Source organism: Salvelinus alpinus, chromosome 11 (assembly GCF_045679555.1).
Source record: "Salvelinus alpinus chromosome 11, SLU_Salpinus.1, whole genome shotgun sequence".
In the NCBI taxonomy this organism is placed as follows: Eukaryota; Metazoa; Chordata; class Actinopteri; order Salmoniformes; family Salmonidae; genus Salvelinus; species Salvelinus alpinus.
Window position 1 is genome coordinate 73,810,581 of NC_092096.1, and position 20,240 is coordinate 73,830,820.

At 44.6% G+C, this 20,240-nt stretch overlaps 1 protein-coding gene across 1 annotated transcript in view; it reads left to right on the forward strand.

The window, feature by feature from the left end:
- corin (corin, serine peptidase) overlaps window positions 1-20,240 on the forward strand; it is a 165,288-nt gene that overhangs the window by 90,093 nt on the left and 54,955 nt on the right. The window contains exons 5-6 of the mRNA XM_071334237.1: window positions 1,289-1,554; window positions 4,080-4,193. Coding sequence (XP_071190338.1) covers window positions 1,289-1,554; window positions 4,080-4,193 — 380 coding nt within the window. The remainder of the gene's footprint in view (window positions 1-1,288; window positions 1,555-4,079; window positions 4,194-20,240) is intronic.

A 20,240-nucleotide genomic window follows, 5' to 3' on the forward strand; every position in this document is an offset into this window, starting at 1 on the left:
GAGTGTTATCACACAGTCGTCCAGAACAGCTGGTGCTCTCATGCATGCTTCAGTGTTGTTTGCTTCGAAGCTAGCGTAAAAGGCATTTAGCTCGTTTGGAAGGTTCACGTCACCGGGCAGCTCTGCGTTTCCCATAAATACATTCCTTTATATTGACATCCTAAAAAGTGTCACAATTCACTGCACTTGTCCCTAACCATATTCATTTCACATTTCAATCTAAAAAACGATTCATTGCAGATCATACAAATAAATACATCTGCCCAGCTTGATCACAAAAGGGGAGGCTGTTCCAGAGACAAATGCCTGTATGGAAAAACATGCTCCTCGCAGTGTTTACTCTTGGGATTTTACAAGACATAACAGTGGCTCTGGTATTGTGAATGTGTTGGTTATCGACCATATCAATGTGGATTTTCATGGAACCTGGGACACAATCATTTAAGTGATATCGTCTGGGTCCACATTGTATATTTTTTGTACAATTTTTTTGTAAGTCTTTGCTAGGTAAAGCCCCGCTTTATCTCAGCTCACTGGTCACCATAGCAGCACCCACTCGTAGCACGCGCTCCAGCAGGTATATCTCACTGGTCATCTCCAAAGCCAACACCTCCTTTGGTCGTCTTTCCTTCCAGTTCTCTGCTGCCAACAACTGGAACACTTATCTCCCTCACTAGCTTTAAGCACCAGCTGTCAGAGCAGCTCACAGATTACTGCACCTGTACATAGTCCATCTATAATTTTGCCCAAACAACTACCTCTCCCCCTACTGTATTTATTTATTTTGCTCCTTTGCACCCCATTATTTCTATCTCTACTTTGCACATTCTTCCACTGCAAATCTACCATTCCAGTGTTTTACTTGCTATATTGTATTTACTTCGCCACCATGGCCTTTTTTTGCCTTCACCTCCCTTATCACCTCATTTGCTCACATTGTACATAGACTTTTCTACTGTATTATTGACTGTATGTTTGTTTTACTCCATGTGTAACTCTGTGTTGTTGTATGTGTCGAACTGCTTTGCTTTATCTTGGCCAGGTCGCAGTTGTAAATGAGAACTTGTTCTCAACTAGCCTACCTGGTTAAATAAAGCTAAAATAAAATAATTTGTCTCTTACCCAAAATTAATTAAATTCAATTAAAATGCGTTCGGTTTGTTAAAATAACTCCTTATGTCGTCCTATGAAGTCAGCGCCATCTTTTGTAAGGATACAATACTGCAGCTGATAAATATATCTCTCCTTTTCTCTCTCTTTATATTCTCTCTCCCTTTCTCCTCTCTAGACGTGTAGTCCTACCCTGTCAGTCTTTCTGTGAGTCAGCCAGGAAGGGCTGTGAACCAGTCCTCCAGTTGTTCAACGCATCATGGCCTGACTTCCTGCGATGTTCCCAGTTCACCAACAACACTTCCGGGTTGCCAGGGTTGTCGTCCATGGCAATGCAATCCGAGTCAGGGGTCAGCCCAGGTACAAGGGTTAACTCCACACTCCTCAGCCTCACCTCCATCCCTTCCAGCTGCTACTCTCCCAGACAGGTCAAAGGCCAACCATGTGAGTCAGAACATGCTAGTTCACTATATACTCAATATACACACTCTACACACTCTCTACACACTATAGACACACTCTACACACTATATACACAACCACTAGACTATATATATACACTCTCTACACACTAAATACACACTATATACACACCCACTAGACTATATATACACACTATATACACACCCACTAGACTATATATACACACTATATACACACTATATATACACTCAGACTGTGAGTCAGAACATGCTAGTTCACTATATACTCACAATACACACTCTCTACACACTCTCTACACACTATATACGCACTCACTAGACTATATACACACTATATACACACTCACTAGACTATATACACACTATATACACACTCACTAGACTATATACACACTATATACACACTCACTAGACTATATATATACACACTATATATACACTCAATAGACTATATACACACTATATACACACTCACTAGACTATATACACACTATATACACACTCACTAGACTATATACACACTCTCTACACACTATATACACACTATATACACACTATAAACACACTATATACACACTATAAACACACTATATACACACTATATACACACTATAAACACACTATATACACACTATATACACACACTATATACACACACTATATACACACACTATATACACACTATATACACACACTATATACACACTATATACACACACTATATACACTCACTATATACACACTATATACACACTATATACACACTATATACCTACTCTACACACTATATACACACTCACTAGACTATATATACACACTATATACACACTCACTAGAAAATATATACACAGTATATACACACTCACTAGACTATATACACACTCACTAGACTATATATATACACTATATATACACTCACTAGACTATATATACACACTATATACACACTCACTAGACTATATATACACACTATATACACACTCACTAGACTATATATATACACTATATACACACTCACTAGACTATATATACACACTATATACACACTCACTAGACTATATATATACACTATATACACACTCACTAGACTATATATACACACTATATACATACTCACTAGACTATATATACACACTATATACACACTCACTAGACTATATATACACACAATATACACACTCACTAGACTATATATACACACTCACTAGACTATATACACACTCACTAGACTATATATACACACTATATACACACTCACTAGACTATATACACACTATATACATACTCACTAGACTATATACACACTATATACACACTCACTAGACTATATACACACTCACTAGACTATATATACACACTATATACATACTCACTAGACTATATATACACACTATATACACACTCACTAGACTATATACACACTATATACACACTCACTAGACTATATATACACACAATATACACACTCACTAGACTATATATACACACTATATACACACTCACTAGACTATATACACACTCACTAGACTATATATACACACTATATACATACTCACTAGACTATATATACACACTATATACACACTCACTAGACTATATATACACACAATATACACACTCACTAGACTATATATACACACTATATACACACTCACTAGACTATATACACACTATATACATACTCACTAGACTATATACACACTATATACATACTCACTAGACTATATACACACTATATACATACTCACTAGACTGTATACACACTATATACACACTCACTAGACTATATACACACTATATACATACTCACTAGACTATATACACACTATATACATACTCACTAGACTGTATACACACTATATACATACTCACTAGACTATATATACACACAATATACACACTCACTAGACTATATATACACACAATATACACACTCACTAGACTGTATACACACTATATACACACTCACTAGACTATATACACACTATATACATACTCACTAGACTGTATACACACTATATACATACTCACTAGACTATATACACACTATATACACACTCACTAGACTATATACACACTATATACATACTCACTAGACTGTATACACACTATATACATACTCACTAGACTATATATACACACAATATACACACTCACTAGACTATATATACACACAATATACACACTCACTAGACTATATACACACTATATACATACTCACTAGACTATATATACACACTATATACATACTCACTAGACTATATATACACACTATATACACACTCACTAGACTATATATACACACAATATACACACTCACTAGACTATATATACACACTATATACACACTCACTAGACTATATATACACACTATATACATACTCACTAGACTATATACACACTATATACACACTCACTAGACTATATATACACACTATATACATACTCACTAGACTATATATATACACTTTCTGTGTGTGTGTGTGTATTTAGTGCTAACTGTTGTTCTGTTGGTCTGTTCTGAAGCTATCTGTGGAGGACACGACCACTTCCTGTGTGTGACTGGACTATGTGTCCCCAGGAAACTTGTTTGTAATGGATATAACGACTGTGATGACTGGAGCGATGAGGCAGAATGTGGTAAGTACACACCCTGGTCTCTCCTGTTGTTGGTAGATAGTAGAACACACCCTGGTCTCTCCTGTTGTTGGTAGATAGTAGAACACACCCTGGTCTCTCCTGTTGTTGGTAGATAGTAGAACACACCCTGGTCTCTCCTGTTGTTGGTAGATAGTAGAACACACCCTGGTCTCTCCTGTTGTTGGTAGGTAGTAGAACACACCCTGGTCTCCTGTTGTTGGTAGATAGTAGAACACACCCTGGTCTCTCCTGTTGTTGGTAGATAGTAGAACACACCCTGGTCTCCTGTTGTTGGTAGATAGTAGAACACACCCTGGTCTCTCCTATTGTTGGTAGATAGTAGAACACACCCTGGTCTCTCCTGTTGTTGGTAGATAGTAGAACACACCCTGGTCTCTCCTATTGTTGGTAGATAGTAGAACACACCCTGGTCTCTCCTGTTGTTGGTAGATAGTAGAACACACCCTGGTCTCTCCTGTTGTTGGTAGATAGTAGAACACACCCTGGTCTCTCCTGTTGTTGGTAGATAGTAGAACACACCCTGGTCTCCCCTGTTGTTGGTAGATAGTAGAACACACCCTGGTCTCTCCTGTTGTTGGTAGATAGTAGAACACACCCTGGTCTCTCCTGTTGTTGGTAGATAGTAGAACACACCCTGGTCTCTCCTGTTGTTGGTAGATAGTAGAACACACCCTGGTCTCTCCTGTTGTTGGTAGATAGTAGAACACACCCTGGTCTCTCCTGTTGTTGGTAGATAGTAGAACACACCCTGGTCTCCTGTTGTTGGTAGTACACACCTGGTCTCTCCTGTTGTTGGTAGTACACACCTGGTCTCTCATGTTGTTGGTAGATAGTAGAACACACCCTGGTCTCTCCTGTTGTTGGTAGATAGTAGAACACACCCTGGTCTCTCCTGTTGTTGGTAGATAGTAGAACACACCCTGGTCTCTCCTGTTGTTGGTAGATAGTAGTACACACCCTGGTCTCTCCTGTTGTTGGTAGATAGTAGAACACACCCTGGTCTCTACTATTGTTGGTAGATAGTAGAACACACCCTGGTCTCCTGTTGTTGGTAGATAGTAGAACACACCCTGGTCTCTCCTGTTGTTGGTAGATAGTAGAACACACCCTGGTCTCTCCTGTTGTTGGTAGATAGTAGAACACACCCTGGTCTCTCCTGTTGTTGGTAGATAGTATAACACACCCTGGTCTCTCCTGTTGTTGGTAGATAGTAGAACACACCCTGGTCTCCTGTTGTTGGTAGAAAGTAGAACACACCCTGGTCTCTCCTATTGTTGGTAGATAGTAGAACACACCCTGGTCTCTCCTGTTGTTGGTAGATAGTAGAACACACCCTGGTCTCTCCTATTGTTGGTAGATAGTAGAACACACCCTGGTCTCTCCTATTGTTGGTAGATAGTAGAACACACCCTGGTCTCTCCTGTTGTTGGTAGATAGTAGAACACACCCTGGTCTCTCCTATTGTTGGTAGATAGTAGAACACACCCTGGTCTCTCCTGTTGTTGGTAGATAGTATAACACACCCTGGTCTCTCCTGTTGTTGGTAGATAGTATAACACACCCTGGTCTCTCCTGTTGTTGTTAGATAGTAGAACAAACCCTGGTCTCTCCTGTTGTTGGTAGATAGTAGTACACACCCTGGTCTCCTGTTGTTGGTAGATAGTAGAACACACCCTGGTCTCTCCTGTTGTTGGTAGATAGTAGAACACACCCTGGTCTCCTGTTGTTGGTAGATAGTAGAACACACCCTGGTCTCTCCTGTTGTTGGTAGATAGTAGAACACACCCTGGTCTCCTGTTGTTGGTAGATAGTAGAACACACCCTGGTCTCTCCTGTTGTTGGTAGATAGTAGAACACACCCTGGTCTCTCCTGTTGTTGGTAGATAGTAGAACACACCCTGGTCTCTCCTGTTGTTGGTAGATAGTAGAACACACCCTGGTCTCTCCTGTTGTTGGTAGATAGTAGAACACACCCTGGTCTCTCCTGTTGTTGGTAGATAGTAGAACACACCCTGGTCTCTCCTGTTGTTGGTAGATAGTAGAACACACCCTGGTCTCTCCTGTTGTTGGTAGATAGTAGAACACACCCTGGTCTCTCCTGTTGTTGGTAGATAGTAGAACACACCCTGGTCTCTCCTGTTGTTGGTAGATAGTAGAACACACCCTGGTCTCTCCTGTTGTTGGTAGATAGTAGAACACACCCTGGTCTCTCCTGTTGTTGGTAGATAGTAGAACACACCCTGGTCTCCTGTTGTTGGTAGTACACACCTGGTCTCTCCTGTTGTTGGTAGTACACACCTGGTCTCTCATGTTGTTGGTAGATAGTAGAACACACCCTGGTCTCTCCTGTTGTTGTTAGATAGTAGAACACACCCTGGTCTCTCCTGTTGTTGGTAGATAGTAGAACACACCCTGGTCTCTCCTGTTGTTGGTAGATAGTAGTACACACCCTGGTCTCTCCTGTTGTTGGTCGATAGTAGAACACACCCTGGTCTCTCCTGTTGTTGGTAGATAGTAGAACACACCCTGGTCTCTCCTGTTGTTGGTAGATAGTAGAACACACCCTGGTCTCTCCTGTTGTTGGTAGATAGTAGAACACACCCTGGTCTCTCCTGTTGTTGGTAGATAGTAGAACACACCCTGGTCTCTCCTGTTGTTGGTAGATAGTAGAACACACCCTGGTCTCTCCTGTTGTTGGTCGATAGTAGAACACACCCTGGTCTCTCCTGTTGTTGGTAGATAGTAGAACACACCCTGGTCTCTCCTGTTGTTGGTAGATAGTAGAACACACCCTGGTCTCTCCTGTTGTTGGTAGATAGTAGAACACACCCTGGTCTCCTGTTGTTGGTAGTACACACCTGGTCTCTCCTGTTGTTGGTAGTACACACCTGGTCTCTCATGTTGTTGGTAGATAGTAGAACACACCCTGGTCTCTCCTGTTGTTGGTAGATAGTAGAACACACCATGGTCTCTCCTGTTGTTGGTACATAGTAGAACACACCCTGGTCTCTCCTGTTGTTGGTAGATAGTAGTACACACCCTGGTCTCTCCTGTTGTTGGTAGATAGTAGAACACACCCTGGTCTCTACTATTGTTGGTAGATAGTAGAACACACCCTGGTCTCCTGTTGTTGGTAGATAGTAGAACACACCCTGGTCTCTCCTGTTGTTGGTAGATAGTAGAACACACCCTGGTCTCTCCTGTTGTTGTTAGATAGTAGAACACACCCTGGTCTCTCCTGTTGTTGGTAGATAGTAGAACACACCCTGGTCTCTCCTATTGTTGGTAGATAGTAGAACACACCCTGGTCTCTCCTATTGTTGGTAGATAGTAGAACACACCCTGGTCTCTCCTGTTGTTGGTAGATAGTAGAACACACCCTGGTCTCTCCTATTGTTGGTAGATAGTAGAACACACCCTGGTCTCTCCTGTTGTTGGTAGATAGTAGAACACACCCTGGTCTCTCCTGTTGTTGGTAGATAGTATAACACACCCTGGTCTCTCCTGTTGTTGTTAGATAGTAGAACACACCCTGGTCTCTCCTGTTGTTGGTAGATAGTAGTACACACCCTGGTCTCCTGTTGTTGGTAGATAGTAGAACACACCCTGGTCTCTCCTGTTGTTGGTAGATAGTAGAACACACCCTGGTCTCCTGTTGTTGGTAGATAGTAGAACACACCCTGGTCTCTCCTGTTGTTGGTAGATAGTAGAACACACCCTGGTCTCTCCTGTTGTTGGTAGATAGTAGAACACACCCTGGTCTCTCCTGTTGTTGGTAGATAGTAGAACACACCCTGGTCTCTCCTGTTGTTGGTAGATAGTAGAACACACCCTGGTCTCTCCTGTTGTTGGTAGATAGTAGAACACACCCTGGTCTCTCCTGTTGTTGGTAGATAGTAGAACACACCCTGGTCTCTCCTGTTGTTGGTAGATAGTAGAACACACCCTGGTCTCTCCTGTTGTTGGTAGATAGTAGAACACACCCTGGTCTCTCCTGTTGTTGGTAGATAGTAGAACACACCCTGGTCTCTCCTGTTGTTGGTAGATAGTAGAACACACCCTGGTCTCTCCTGTTGTTGGTAGATAGTAGAACACACCCTGGTCTCTCCTGTTGTTGGTAGATAGTAGAACACACCCTGGTCTCTCCTGTTGTTGGTAGATAGTAGAACACACCCTGGTCTCTCCTGTTGTTGGTAGATAGTAGAACACACCCTGGTCTTTCCTGTTGTTGGTAGATAGTAGAACACACCCTGGTCTCTCCCATTGTTGGTAGATAGTAGAACACACCCTGGTCTCCTGTTGTTGGTAGATAGTAGAACACACCCTGGTCTCTCCCATTGTTGGTAGATAGTAGAACACACCCTGGTCTCTCCTGTTGTTGGTAGATAGTAGAACACACCCTGGTCTCTCCTGTTGTTGGTAGATAGTAGAACACACCCTGGTCTCTCCCATTGTTGGTAGATAGATAGTAGAACACACCCTGGTCTCCTGTTGTTGGTAGATAGTAGAACACACCCTGGTCTCTCCTGTTGTTGGTAGAAAGTAGAACACACCCTGGTCTCTCCCATTGTTGGTAGATAGTAGAACACACCCTGGTCTCCTGTTGTTGGTAGATAGTAGAACACACCCTGGTCTCTCCCATTGTTGGTAGATAGTAGAACACACCCTGGTCTCTCCTGTTGTTGGTAGATAGTAGAACACACCCTGGTCTCTCCTGTTGTTGGTAGATAGTAGAACACACCCTGGTCTCTCCCATTGTTGGTAGATAGATAGTAGAACACACCCTGGTCTCTCCCATTGTTGGTAGATAGATAGTAGAACACACCCTGGTCTCTCCTGTTGTTGGTAGATAGTAGAACACACCCTGGTCTCTCCCATTGTTGGTAGATAGATAGTAGAACACACCCTGGTCTCTCCTGTTGTTGGTAGATAGTAGAACACACCCTGGTCTCTCCTGTTGTTGGTAGATAGTAGAACACACCCTGGTCTCTCCTATTGTTGGTAGATAGTAGAACACACCCTGGTCTCTCCTATTGTTGGTAGATAGTAGAACACACCCTGGTCTCTCCTGTTGTTGGTAGATAGTAGAACACACCCTGGTCTCTCCTATTGTTGGTAGATAGTAGAACACACCCTGGTCTCTCCTGTTGTTGGTAGATAGTATAACACACCCTGGTCTCTCCTGTTGTTGGTAGATAGTATAACACACCCTGGTCTCTCCTGTTGTTGTTAGATAGTAGAACACACCCTGGTCTCTCCTGTTGTTGGTAGATAGTAGTACACACCCTGGTCTCCTGTTGTTGGTAGATAGTAGAACACACCCTGGTCTCTCCTGTTGTTGGTAGATAGTAGAACACACCCTGGTCTCCTGTTGTTGGTAGATAGTAGAACACACCCTGGTCTCTCCTGTTGTTGGTAGATAGTAGAACACACCCTGGTCTCCTGTTGTTGGTAGATAGTAGAACACACCCTGGTCTCTCCTGTTGTTGGTAGATAGTAGAACACACCCTGGTCTCTCCTGTTGTTGGTAGATAGTAGAACACACCCTGGTCTCTCCTGTTGTTGGTAGATAGTAGAACACACCCTGGTCTCTCCTGTTGTTGGTAGATAGTAGAACACACCCTGGTCTCTCCTGTTGTTGGTAGATAGTAGAACACACCCTGGTCTCTCCTGTTGTTGGTAGATAGTAGAACACACCCTGGTCTCTCCTGTTGTTGGTAGATAGTAGAACACACCCTGGTCTCTCCTGTTGTTGGTAGATAGTAGAACACACCCTGGTCTCTCCTGTTGTTGGTAGATAGTAGAACACACCCTGGTCTCTCCTGTTGTTGGTAGATAGTAGAACACACCCTGGTCTCTCCTGTTGTTGGTAGATAGTAGAACACACCCTGGTCTCTCCTGTTGTTGGTAGTACACACCTGGTCTCTCCTGTTGTTGGTAGTACACACCTGGTCTCTCATGTTGTTGGTAGATAGTAGAACACACCCTGGTCTCTCCTGTTGTTGTTAGATAGTAGAACACACCCTGGTCTCTCCTGTTGTTGGTAGATAGTAGAACACACCCTGGTCTCTCCTGTTGTTGGTAGATAGTAGTACACACCCTGGTCTCTCCTGTTGTTGGTCGATAGTAGAACACACCCTGGTCTCTCCTGTTGTTGGTAGATAGTAGAACACACCCTGGTCTCTCCTGTTGTTGGTAGATAGTAGAACACACCCTGGTCTCTCCTGTTGTTGGTAGATAGTAGAACACACCCTGGTCTCTCCTGTTGTTGGTAGATAGTAGAACACACCCTGGTCTCTCCTGTTGTTGGTAGATAGTAGAACACACCCTGGTCTCTCCTGTTGTTGGTAGATAGTAGAACACACCCTGGTCTCTCCTGTTGTTGGTAGATAGTAGAACACACCCTGGTCTCTCCTGTTGTTGGTAGATAGTAGAACACACCCTGGTCTCCTGTTGTTGGTAGTACACACCTGGTCTCTCCTGTTGTTGGTAGTACACACCTGGTCTCTCATGTTGTTGGTAGATAGTAGAACACACCCTGGTCTCTCCTGTTGTTGGTAGATAGTAGAACACACCATGGTCTCTCCTGTTGTTGGTACATAGTAGAACACACCCTGGTCTCTCCTGTTGTTGGTAGATAGTAGTACACACCCTGGTCTCTCCTGTTGTTGGTAGATAGTAGAACACACCCTGGTCTCTACTATTTTTGGTAGATAGTAGAACACACCCTGGTCTCCTGTTGTTGGTAGATAGTAGAACACACCCTGGTCTCTCCTGTTGTTGGTAGATAGTAGAACACACCCTGGTCTCTCCTGTTGTTGGTAGATAGTAGAACACACCCTGGTCTCTCCTGTTGTTGGTAGATAGTATAACACACCCTGGTCTCTCCTGTTGTTGGTAGATAGTAGAACACACCCTGGTCTCCTGTTGTTGGTAGATAGTAGAACACACCCTGGTCTCTCCTATTGTTGGTAGATAGTAGAACACACCCTGGTCTCTCCTGTTGTTGGTAGATAGTAGAACACACCCTGGTCTCTCCTATTGTTGGTAGATAGTAGAACACACCCTGGTCTCTCCTATTGTTGGTAGATAGTAGAACACACCCTGGTCTCTCCTGTTGTTGGTAGATAGTAGAACACACCCTGGTCTCTCCTATTGTTGGTAGATAGTAGAACACACCCTGGTCTCTCCTGTTGTTGGTAGATAGTAGAACACACCCTGGTCTCTCCTGTTGTTGGTAGATAGTATAACACACCCTGGTCTCTCCTGTTGTTGTTAGATAGTAGAACACACCCTGGTCTCTCCTGTTGTTGGTAGATAGTAGTACACACCCTGGTCTCCTGTTGTTGGTAGATAGTAGAACACACCCTGGTCTCTCCTGTTGTTGGTAGATAGTAGAACACACCCTGGTCTCCTGTTGTTGGTAGATAGTAGAACACACCCTGGTCTCTCCTGTTGTTGGTAGATAGTAGAACACACCCTGGTCTCCTGTTGTTGGTAGATAGTAGAACACACCCTGGTCTCTCCTGTTGTTGGTAGATAGTAGAACACACCCTGGTCTCTCCTGTTGTTGGTAGATAGTAGAACACACCCTGGTCTCTCCTGTTGTTGGTAGATAGTAGAACACACCCTGGTCTCTCCTGTTGTTGGTAGATAGTAGAACACACCCTGGTCTCTCCTGTTGTTGGTAGATAGTAGAACACACCCTGGTCTCTCCTGTTGTTGGTAGATAGTAGAACACACCCTGGTCTCTCCTGTTGTTGGTAGATAGTAGAACACACCCTGGTCTCTCCTGTTGTTGGTAGATAGTAGAACACACCCTGGTCTCTCCTGTTGTTGGTAGATAGTAGAACACACCCTGGTCTCTCCTGTTGTTGGTAGATAGTAGAACACACCCTGGTCTCTCCTGTTGTTGGTAGATAGTAGAACACACCCTGGTCTCTCCTGTTGTTGGTAGATAGTAGAACACACCCTGGTCTCTCCTGTTGTTGGTAGATAGTAGAACACACCCTGGTCTCTCCTGTTGTTGGTAGATAGTAGAACACACCCTGGTCTCTCCTGTTGTTGGTAGATAGTAGAACACACCCTGGTCTCTCCTGTTGTTGGTAGATAGTAGAACACACCCTGGTCTTTCCTGTTGTTGGTAGATAGTAGAACACACCCTGGTCTCTCCCATTGTTGGTAGATAGTAGAACACACCCTGGTCTCCTGTTGTTGGTAGATAGTAGAACACACCCTGGTCTCTCCCATTGTTGGTAGATAGTAGAACACACCCTGGTCTCTCCTGTTGTTGGTAGATAGTAGAACACACCCTGGTCTCTCCTGTTGTTGGTAGATAGTAGAACACACCCTGGTCTCTCCCATTGTTGGTAGATAGATAGTAGAACACACCCTGGTCTCCTGTTGTTGGTAGATAGTAGAACACACCCTGGTCTCTCCTGTTGTTGGTAGAAAGTAGAACACACCCTGGTCTCTCCCATTGTTGGTAGATAGTAGAACACACCCTGGTCTCCTGTTGTTGGTAGATAGTAGAACACACCCTGGTCTCTCCCATTGTTGGTAGATAGTAGAACACACCCTGGTCTCTCCTGTTGTTGGTAGATAGTAGAACACACCCTGGTCTCTCCTGTTGTTGGTAGATAGTAGAACACACCCTGGTCTCTCCCATTGTTGGTAGATAGATAGTAGAACACATCCTGGTCTCTCCCATTGTTGGTAGATAGTAGAACACACCCTGGTCTTTCCTGTTGTTGGTAGATAGTAGAACACACCCTGGTCTCTCCTGTTGTTGGTAGATAGTAGAACACACCCTGGTCTCTCCCATTGTTGGTAGATAGATAGTAGAACACACCCTGGTCTCTCCTGTTGTTGGTAGATAGTAGAACACACCCTGGTCTCTCCCATTGTTGGTAGATAGATAGTAGAACACACCCTGGTCTCTCCTGTTGTTGGTAGATAGTAGAACACACCCTGGTCTCTCCTGTTGTTGGTAGATAGTAGAACACACCCTGGTCTCTCCCATTGTTGGTAGATAGTAGAACACACCCTGGTCTCCTGTTGTTGGTAGATAGTAGAACACACCCTGGTCTCTCCCATTGTTGGTAGATAGTAGAACACACCCTGGTCTCCTGTTGTTGGTAGATAGTAGAACACACCCTGGTCTCTCCCATTGTTGGTAGATAGTAGAACACACCCTGGTCTCTCCTGTTGTTGGTAGATAGTAGAACACACCCTGGTCTCTCCTGTTGTTGGTAGATAGTAGAACACACCCTGGTCTCTCCTGTTGTTGGTAGATAGTAGAACACACCCTGGTCTCTCCTGTTGTTGGTAGATAGTAGAACACACCCTGGTCTCTCCCATTGTTGGTAGATAGTAGAACACACCCTGGTCTCTCCTGTTGTTGGTAGATAGTAGAACACACCCTGGTCTCTCCCATTGTTGGTAGATAGTAGAACACACCCTGGTCTCTCCTGTTGTTGGTAGATAGTAGAACACACCCTGGTCTCTCCTGTTGTTGGTAGATAGTAGAACACACCCTGGTCTCTCCTGTTGTTGGTAGATAGTAGAACACACCCTGGTCTCCTGTTGTTGGTAGATAGTAGAACACACCCTGGTCTCTCCTGTTGTTGGTAGATAGTAGAACACACCCTGGTCTCTCCTGTTGTTGGTAGATAGTAGAACACACCCTGGTCTCTCCTATTGTTGGTAGATAGTAGAACACACCCTGGTCTCTCCTGTTGTTGGTAGATAGTAGAACACACCCTGGTCTCTCCTGTTGTTGGTAGATAGTATAACACACCCTGGTCTCTCCTGTTGTTGTTAGATAGTAGAACACACCCTGGTCTCTCCTGTTGTTGGTAGATAGTAGTACACACCCTGGTCTCCTGTTGTTGGTAGATAGTAGAACACACCCTGGTCTCTCCTGTTGTTGGTAGATAGTAGAACACACCCTGGTCTCTCCTGTTGTTGGTAGATAGTAGAACACACCCTGGTCTCTCCTGTTGTTGGTAGATAGTAGAACACACCCTGGTCTCTCCTGTTGTTGGTAGATAGTAGAACACACCCTGGTCTCTCCTGTTGTTGGTAGATAGTAGAACACACCCTGGTCTCTCCTGTTGTTGTTAGATAGTAGAACACACCCTGGTCTCTCCTGTTGTTGGTAGATAGTAGAACACACCCTGGTCTCTCCTGTTGTTGGTAGATAGTAGAACACACCCTGGTCTCTCCTGTTGTTGGTAGATAGTAGAACACACCCTGGTCTCTCCCATTGTTGGTAGATAGTAGAACACACCCTGGTCTCTCCTGTTGTTGGTAGATAGTAGAACACACCCTGGTCTCTCCTGTTGTTGGTAGATAGTAGAACACACCCTGGTCTCTCCTGTTGTTGGTAGATAGTAGAACACACCCTGGTCTCCTGTTGTTGGTAGATAGTAGAACACACCCTGGTCTCTCCTGTTGTTGGTAGATAGTAGAACACACCCTGGTCTCTCCTGTTGTTGGTAGATAGTAGAACACACCCTGGTCTCTCCTGTTGTTGGTAGATAGTAGAACACACCCTGGTCTCTCCTGTTGTTGGTAGATAGTAGAACACACCCTGGTCTCTCCTGTTGTTGGTAGATAGTAGAACACACCCTGGTCTCTCCTGTTGTTGGTAGATAGTAGAACACACCCTGGTCTCTCCTGTTGTTGTTAGATAGTAGAACACACCCTGGTCTCTCCTGTTGTTGGTAGATAGTAGAACACACCCTGGTCTCTCCTGTTGTTGGTAGATAGTAGAACACACCCTGGTCTCTCCTGTTGTTGGTAGATAGTAGAACACACCCTGGTCTCTCCTGTTGTTGGTAGATAGTAGAACACACCCTGGTCTCTCCTGTTGTTGGTAGATAGTAGAACACACCCTGGTCTCTCCTGTTGTTGTTAGATAGTAGAACACACCCTGGTCTCTCCTGTTGTTGGTAGATAGTAGAACACACCCTGGTCTCTCCTGTTGTTGGTAGATAGTAGAACACACCCTGGTCTCTCCTGTTGTTGTTAGATAGTAGAACACACCATGGTCTCTCCTGTTGTTGGTAGATAGTAGAACACACCCTGGTCTCTCCTGTTGTTGGTAGATAGTAGAACACACCCTGGTCTCTCCTGTTGTTGGTAGATAGTAGAACACACCCTGGTCTCTCCTGTTGTTGGTAGATAGTAGAACACACCCTGGTCTCTCCTGTTGTTGGTAGATAGTAGAACACACCCTGGTCTCTCCTGTTGTTGGTAGATAGTAGAACACACCCTGGTCTCCTGTTGTTGGTAGATAGTAGAACACACCCTGGTCTCTCCTGTTGTTGGTAGATAGTAGAACACACCCTGGTCTCTCCTGTTGTTGGTAGATAGTAGAACACACCCTGGTCTCTCCTGTTGTTGGTAGATAGTAGAACACACCCTGGTCTCTCCTGTTGTTGGTAGATAGTAGAACACACCCTGGTCTCTCCTGTTGTTGGTAGATAGTAGAACACACCCTGGTCTCTCCTATTGTTGGTAGATAGTAGAACACACCCTGGTCTCTCCTGTTGTTGGTAGATAGTATAACACACCCTGGTCTCTCCTGTTGTTGGTAGATAGTATAACACACCCTGGTCTCTCCTGTTGTTGTTAGATAGTAGAACACACCCTGGTCTCTCCTGTTGTTGGTAGATAGTAGTACACACCCTGGTCTCCTGTTGTTGGTAGATAGTAGAACACACCCTGGTCTCTCCTGTTGTTGGTAGATAGTAGAACACACCCTGGTCTCCCTGTTGTTGGTAGATAGTAGAACACACCCTGGTCTCTCCTGTTGTTGGTAGATAGTAGAACACACCCTGGTCTCCTGTTGTTGGTAGATAGTAGAACACACCCTGGTCTCTCCTGTTGTTGGTAGATAGTAGAACACACCCTGGTCTCTCCTGTTGTTGGTAGATAGTAGAACACACCCTGGTCTCTCCTGTTGTTGGTAGATAGTAGAACACACCCTGGTCTCTCCTGTTGTTGGTAGATAGTAGAACACACCCTGGTCTCTCCTGTTGTTGGTAGATAGTAGAACACACCCTGGTCTCTCCTGTTGTTGGTAGATAGTAGAACACACCCTGGTCTCTCCTGTTGTTGGTAGATAGTAGAACACACCCTGGTCTCTCCTGTTGTTGGTAGATAGTAGAACACACCCTGGTCTCTCCTGTTGTTGGTAGATAGTAGAACACACCCTGGTCTCTCCTGTTGTTGGTAGATAGTAGAACACACCCTGGTCTCTCCTGTTGTTGGTAGATAGTAGAACACACCCTGGTCTCTCCTGTTGTTGGTAGATAGTAGAACACACCCTGGTCTCCTGTTGTTGGTAGTACACACCTGGTCTCTCCTGTTGTTGGTAGTACACACCTGGTCTCTCATGTTGTTGGTAGATAGTAGAACACACCCTGGTCTCTCCTGTTGTTGTTAGATAGTAGAACACACCCTGGTCTCTCCTGTTGTTGGTAGATAGTAGAACACACCCTGGTCTCTCCTGTTGTTGGTAGATAGTAGTACACACCCTGGTCTCTCCTGTTGTTGGTCGATAGTAGAACACACCCTGGTCTCTCCTGTTGTTGGTAGATAGTAGAACACACCCTGGTCTCTCCTGTTGTTGGTAGATAGTAGAACACACCCTGGTCTCTCCTGTTGTTGGTAGATAGTAGAACACACCCTGGTCTCTCCTGTTGTTGGTAGATAGTAGAACACACCCTGGTCTCTCCTGTTGTTGGTAGATAGTAGAACACACCCTGGTCTCTCCTGTTGTTGGTAGATAGTAGAACACACCCTGGTCTCTCCTGTTGTTGGTAGATAGTAGAACACACCCTGGTCTCTCCTGTTGTTGGTAGATAGTAGAACACACCCTGGTCTCTCCTGTTGTTGGTAGATAGTAGAACACACCCTGGTCTCCTGTTGTTGGTAGTACACACCTGGTCTCTCCTGTTGTTGGTAGTACACACCTGGTCTCTCATGTTGTTGGTAGATAGTAGAACACACCCTGGTCTCTCCTGTTGTTGGTAGATAGTAGAACACACCATGGTCTCTCCTGTTGTTGGTACATAGTAGAACACACCCTGGTCTCTCCTGTTGTTGGTAGATAGTAGTACACACCCTGGTCTCTCCTGTTGTTGGTAGATAGTAGAACACACCCTGGTCTCTACTATTGTTGGTAGATAGTAGAACACACCCTGGTCTCCTGTTGTTGGTAGATAGTAGAACACACCCTGGTCTCTCCTGTTGTTGGTAGATAGTAGAACACACCCTGGTCTCTCCTGTTGTTGGTAGATAGTAGAACACACCCTGGTCTCTCCTGTTGTTGGTAGATAGTAGAACACACCCTGGTCTCTCCTGTTGTTGGTAGATAGTAGAACACACCCTGGTCTCCTGTTGTTGGTAGATAGTAGAACACACCCTGGTCTCTCCTATTGTTGGTAGATAGTAGAACACACCCTGGTCTCTCCTGTTGTTGGTAGATAGTAGAACACACCCTGGTCTCTCCTATTGTTGGTAGATAGTAGAACACACCCTGGTCTCTCCTGTTGTTGGTAGATAGTAGAACACACCCTGGTCTCTCCTGTTGTTGGTAGATAGTAGAACACACCCTGGTCTCTCCTGTTGTTGGTAGATAGTAGAACACACCCTGGTCTCTCCTGTTGTTGGTAGATAGTAGAACACACCCTGGTCTCTCCTGTTGTTGGTAGATAGTAGAACACACCCTGGTCTCTCCTGTTGTTGTTAGATAGTAGAACACACCCTGGTCTCTCCTGTTGTTGGTAGATAGTAGTACACACCCTGGTCTCCTGTTGTTGGTAGATAGTAGAACACACCCTGGTCTCTCCTGTTGTTGGTAGATAGTAGAACACACCCTGGTCTCCTGTTGTTGGTAGATAGTAGAACACACCCTGGTCTCTCCTGTTGTTGGTAGATAGTAGAACACACCCTGGTCTCCTGTTGTTGGTAGATAGTAGAACACACCCTGGTCTCTCCTGTTGTTGGTAGATAGTAGAACACACCCTGGTCTCTCCTGTTGTTGGTAGATAGTAGAACACACCCTGGTCTCTCCTGTTGTTGGTAGATAGTAGAACACACCCTGGTCTCTCCTGTTGTTGGTAGATAGTAGAACACACCCTGGTCTCTCCTGTTGTTGGTAGATAGTAGAACACACCCTGGTCTCTCCTGTTGTTGGTAGATAGTAGAACACACCCTGGTCTCTCCTGTTGTTGGTAGATAGTAGAACACACCCTGGTCTCTCCTGTTGTTGGTAGATAGTAGAACACACCCTGGTCTCTCCTGTTGTTGGTAGATAGTAGAACACACCCTGGTCTCTCCTGTTGTTGGTAGATAGTAGAACACACCCTGGTCTCTCCTGTTGTTGGTAGATAGTAGAACACACCCTGGTCTCTCCTGTTGTTGGTAGATAGTAGAACACACCCTGGTCTCTCCTGTTGTTGGTAGATAGTAGAACACACCCTGGTCTCTCCCATTGTTGGTAGATAGTAGAACACACCCTGGTCTCCTGTTGTTGGTAGATAGTAGAACACACCCGGGTCTCTCCCATTGTTGGTAGATAGTAGAACACACCCTGGTCTCTCCTGTTGTTGGTAGATAGTAGAACACACCCTGGTCTCTCCTGTTGTTGGTAGATAGTAGAACACACCCTGGTCTCTCCCATTGTTGGTAGATAGATAGTAGAACACACCCTGGTCTCTCCCATTGTTGGTAGATAGATAGTAGAACACACCCTGGTCTCTCCCATTGTTGGTAGATAGATAGTAGAACACACCCTGGTCTCTCCCGTTGTTGGTAGATAGTAGAACACACCCTGGTCTCTCCTGTTGTTGGTAGATAGTAGAACACACCCTGGTCTCTCCTGTTGTTGGTAGATAGTAGAACACACCCTGGTCTCTCCTGTTGTTGGTAGATAGTAGAACACACCCTGGTCTCTCCTGTTGTTGGTAGATAGTAGAACACACCCTGGTCTCTCCTGTTGTTGGTAGATAGTAGAACACACCCTGGTCTCTCCTGTTGTTGGTAGATAGTAGAACACACCCTGGTCTCTCCTGTTGTTGGTAGATAGTAGAACACACCCTGGTCTCTCCTGTTGTTGGTAGATAGTAGAACACACCCTGGTCTCTCCTGTTGTTGGTAGATAGTAGAACACACCCTGGTCTCTCCTGTTGTTGGTAGATAGTAGAACACACCCTGGTCTCTCCCATTGTTGGTAGAAAGTAGAACACACCCTGGTCTCCTGTTGTTGGTAGATAGTAGAACACACCCTGGTCTCTCCCATTGTTGGTAGATAGTAGAACACACCCTGGTCTCTCCTGTTGTTGGTAGATAGTAGAACACACCCTGGTCTCTCCTGTTGTTGGTAGATAGTAGAACACACCCTGGTCTCTCCCATTGTTGGTAGATAGATAGTAGAACACACCCTGGTCTCCTGTTGTTGGTAGATAGTAGAACACACCCTGGTCTCTCCTGTTGTTGGTAGATAGTAGTAACACACCCTGGTCTCTCCCATTGTTGGTAGATAGTAGAACACACCCTGGTCTCCTGTTGTTGGTAGATAGTAGAACACACCCTGGTCTCTCCCATTGTTGGTAGATAGTAGAACACACCCTGGTCTCTCCTGTTGTTGGTAGATAGTAGAACACACCCTGGTCTCTCCTGTTGTTGGTAGATAGTAGAACACACCCTGGTCTCTCCCATTGTTGGTAGATAGATAGTAGAACACACCCTGGTCTCTCCCATTGTTGGTAGATAGTAGGCACACCCTGGTCTTTCCTGTTGTTGGTAGATAATAACACACCCTGGTCTCTCCTGTTGTTGGTAGATAGTAGAACACACCCTGGTCTCTCCCATTGTTGGTAGATAGATAGTAGAACACACCCTGGTCTCTCCTGTTGTTGGTAGATAGTAGAACACACCCTGGTCTCTCCCATTGTTGGTAGATAGATAGTAGAACACACCCTGGTCTCTCCTGTTGTTGGTAGATAGTAGAAC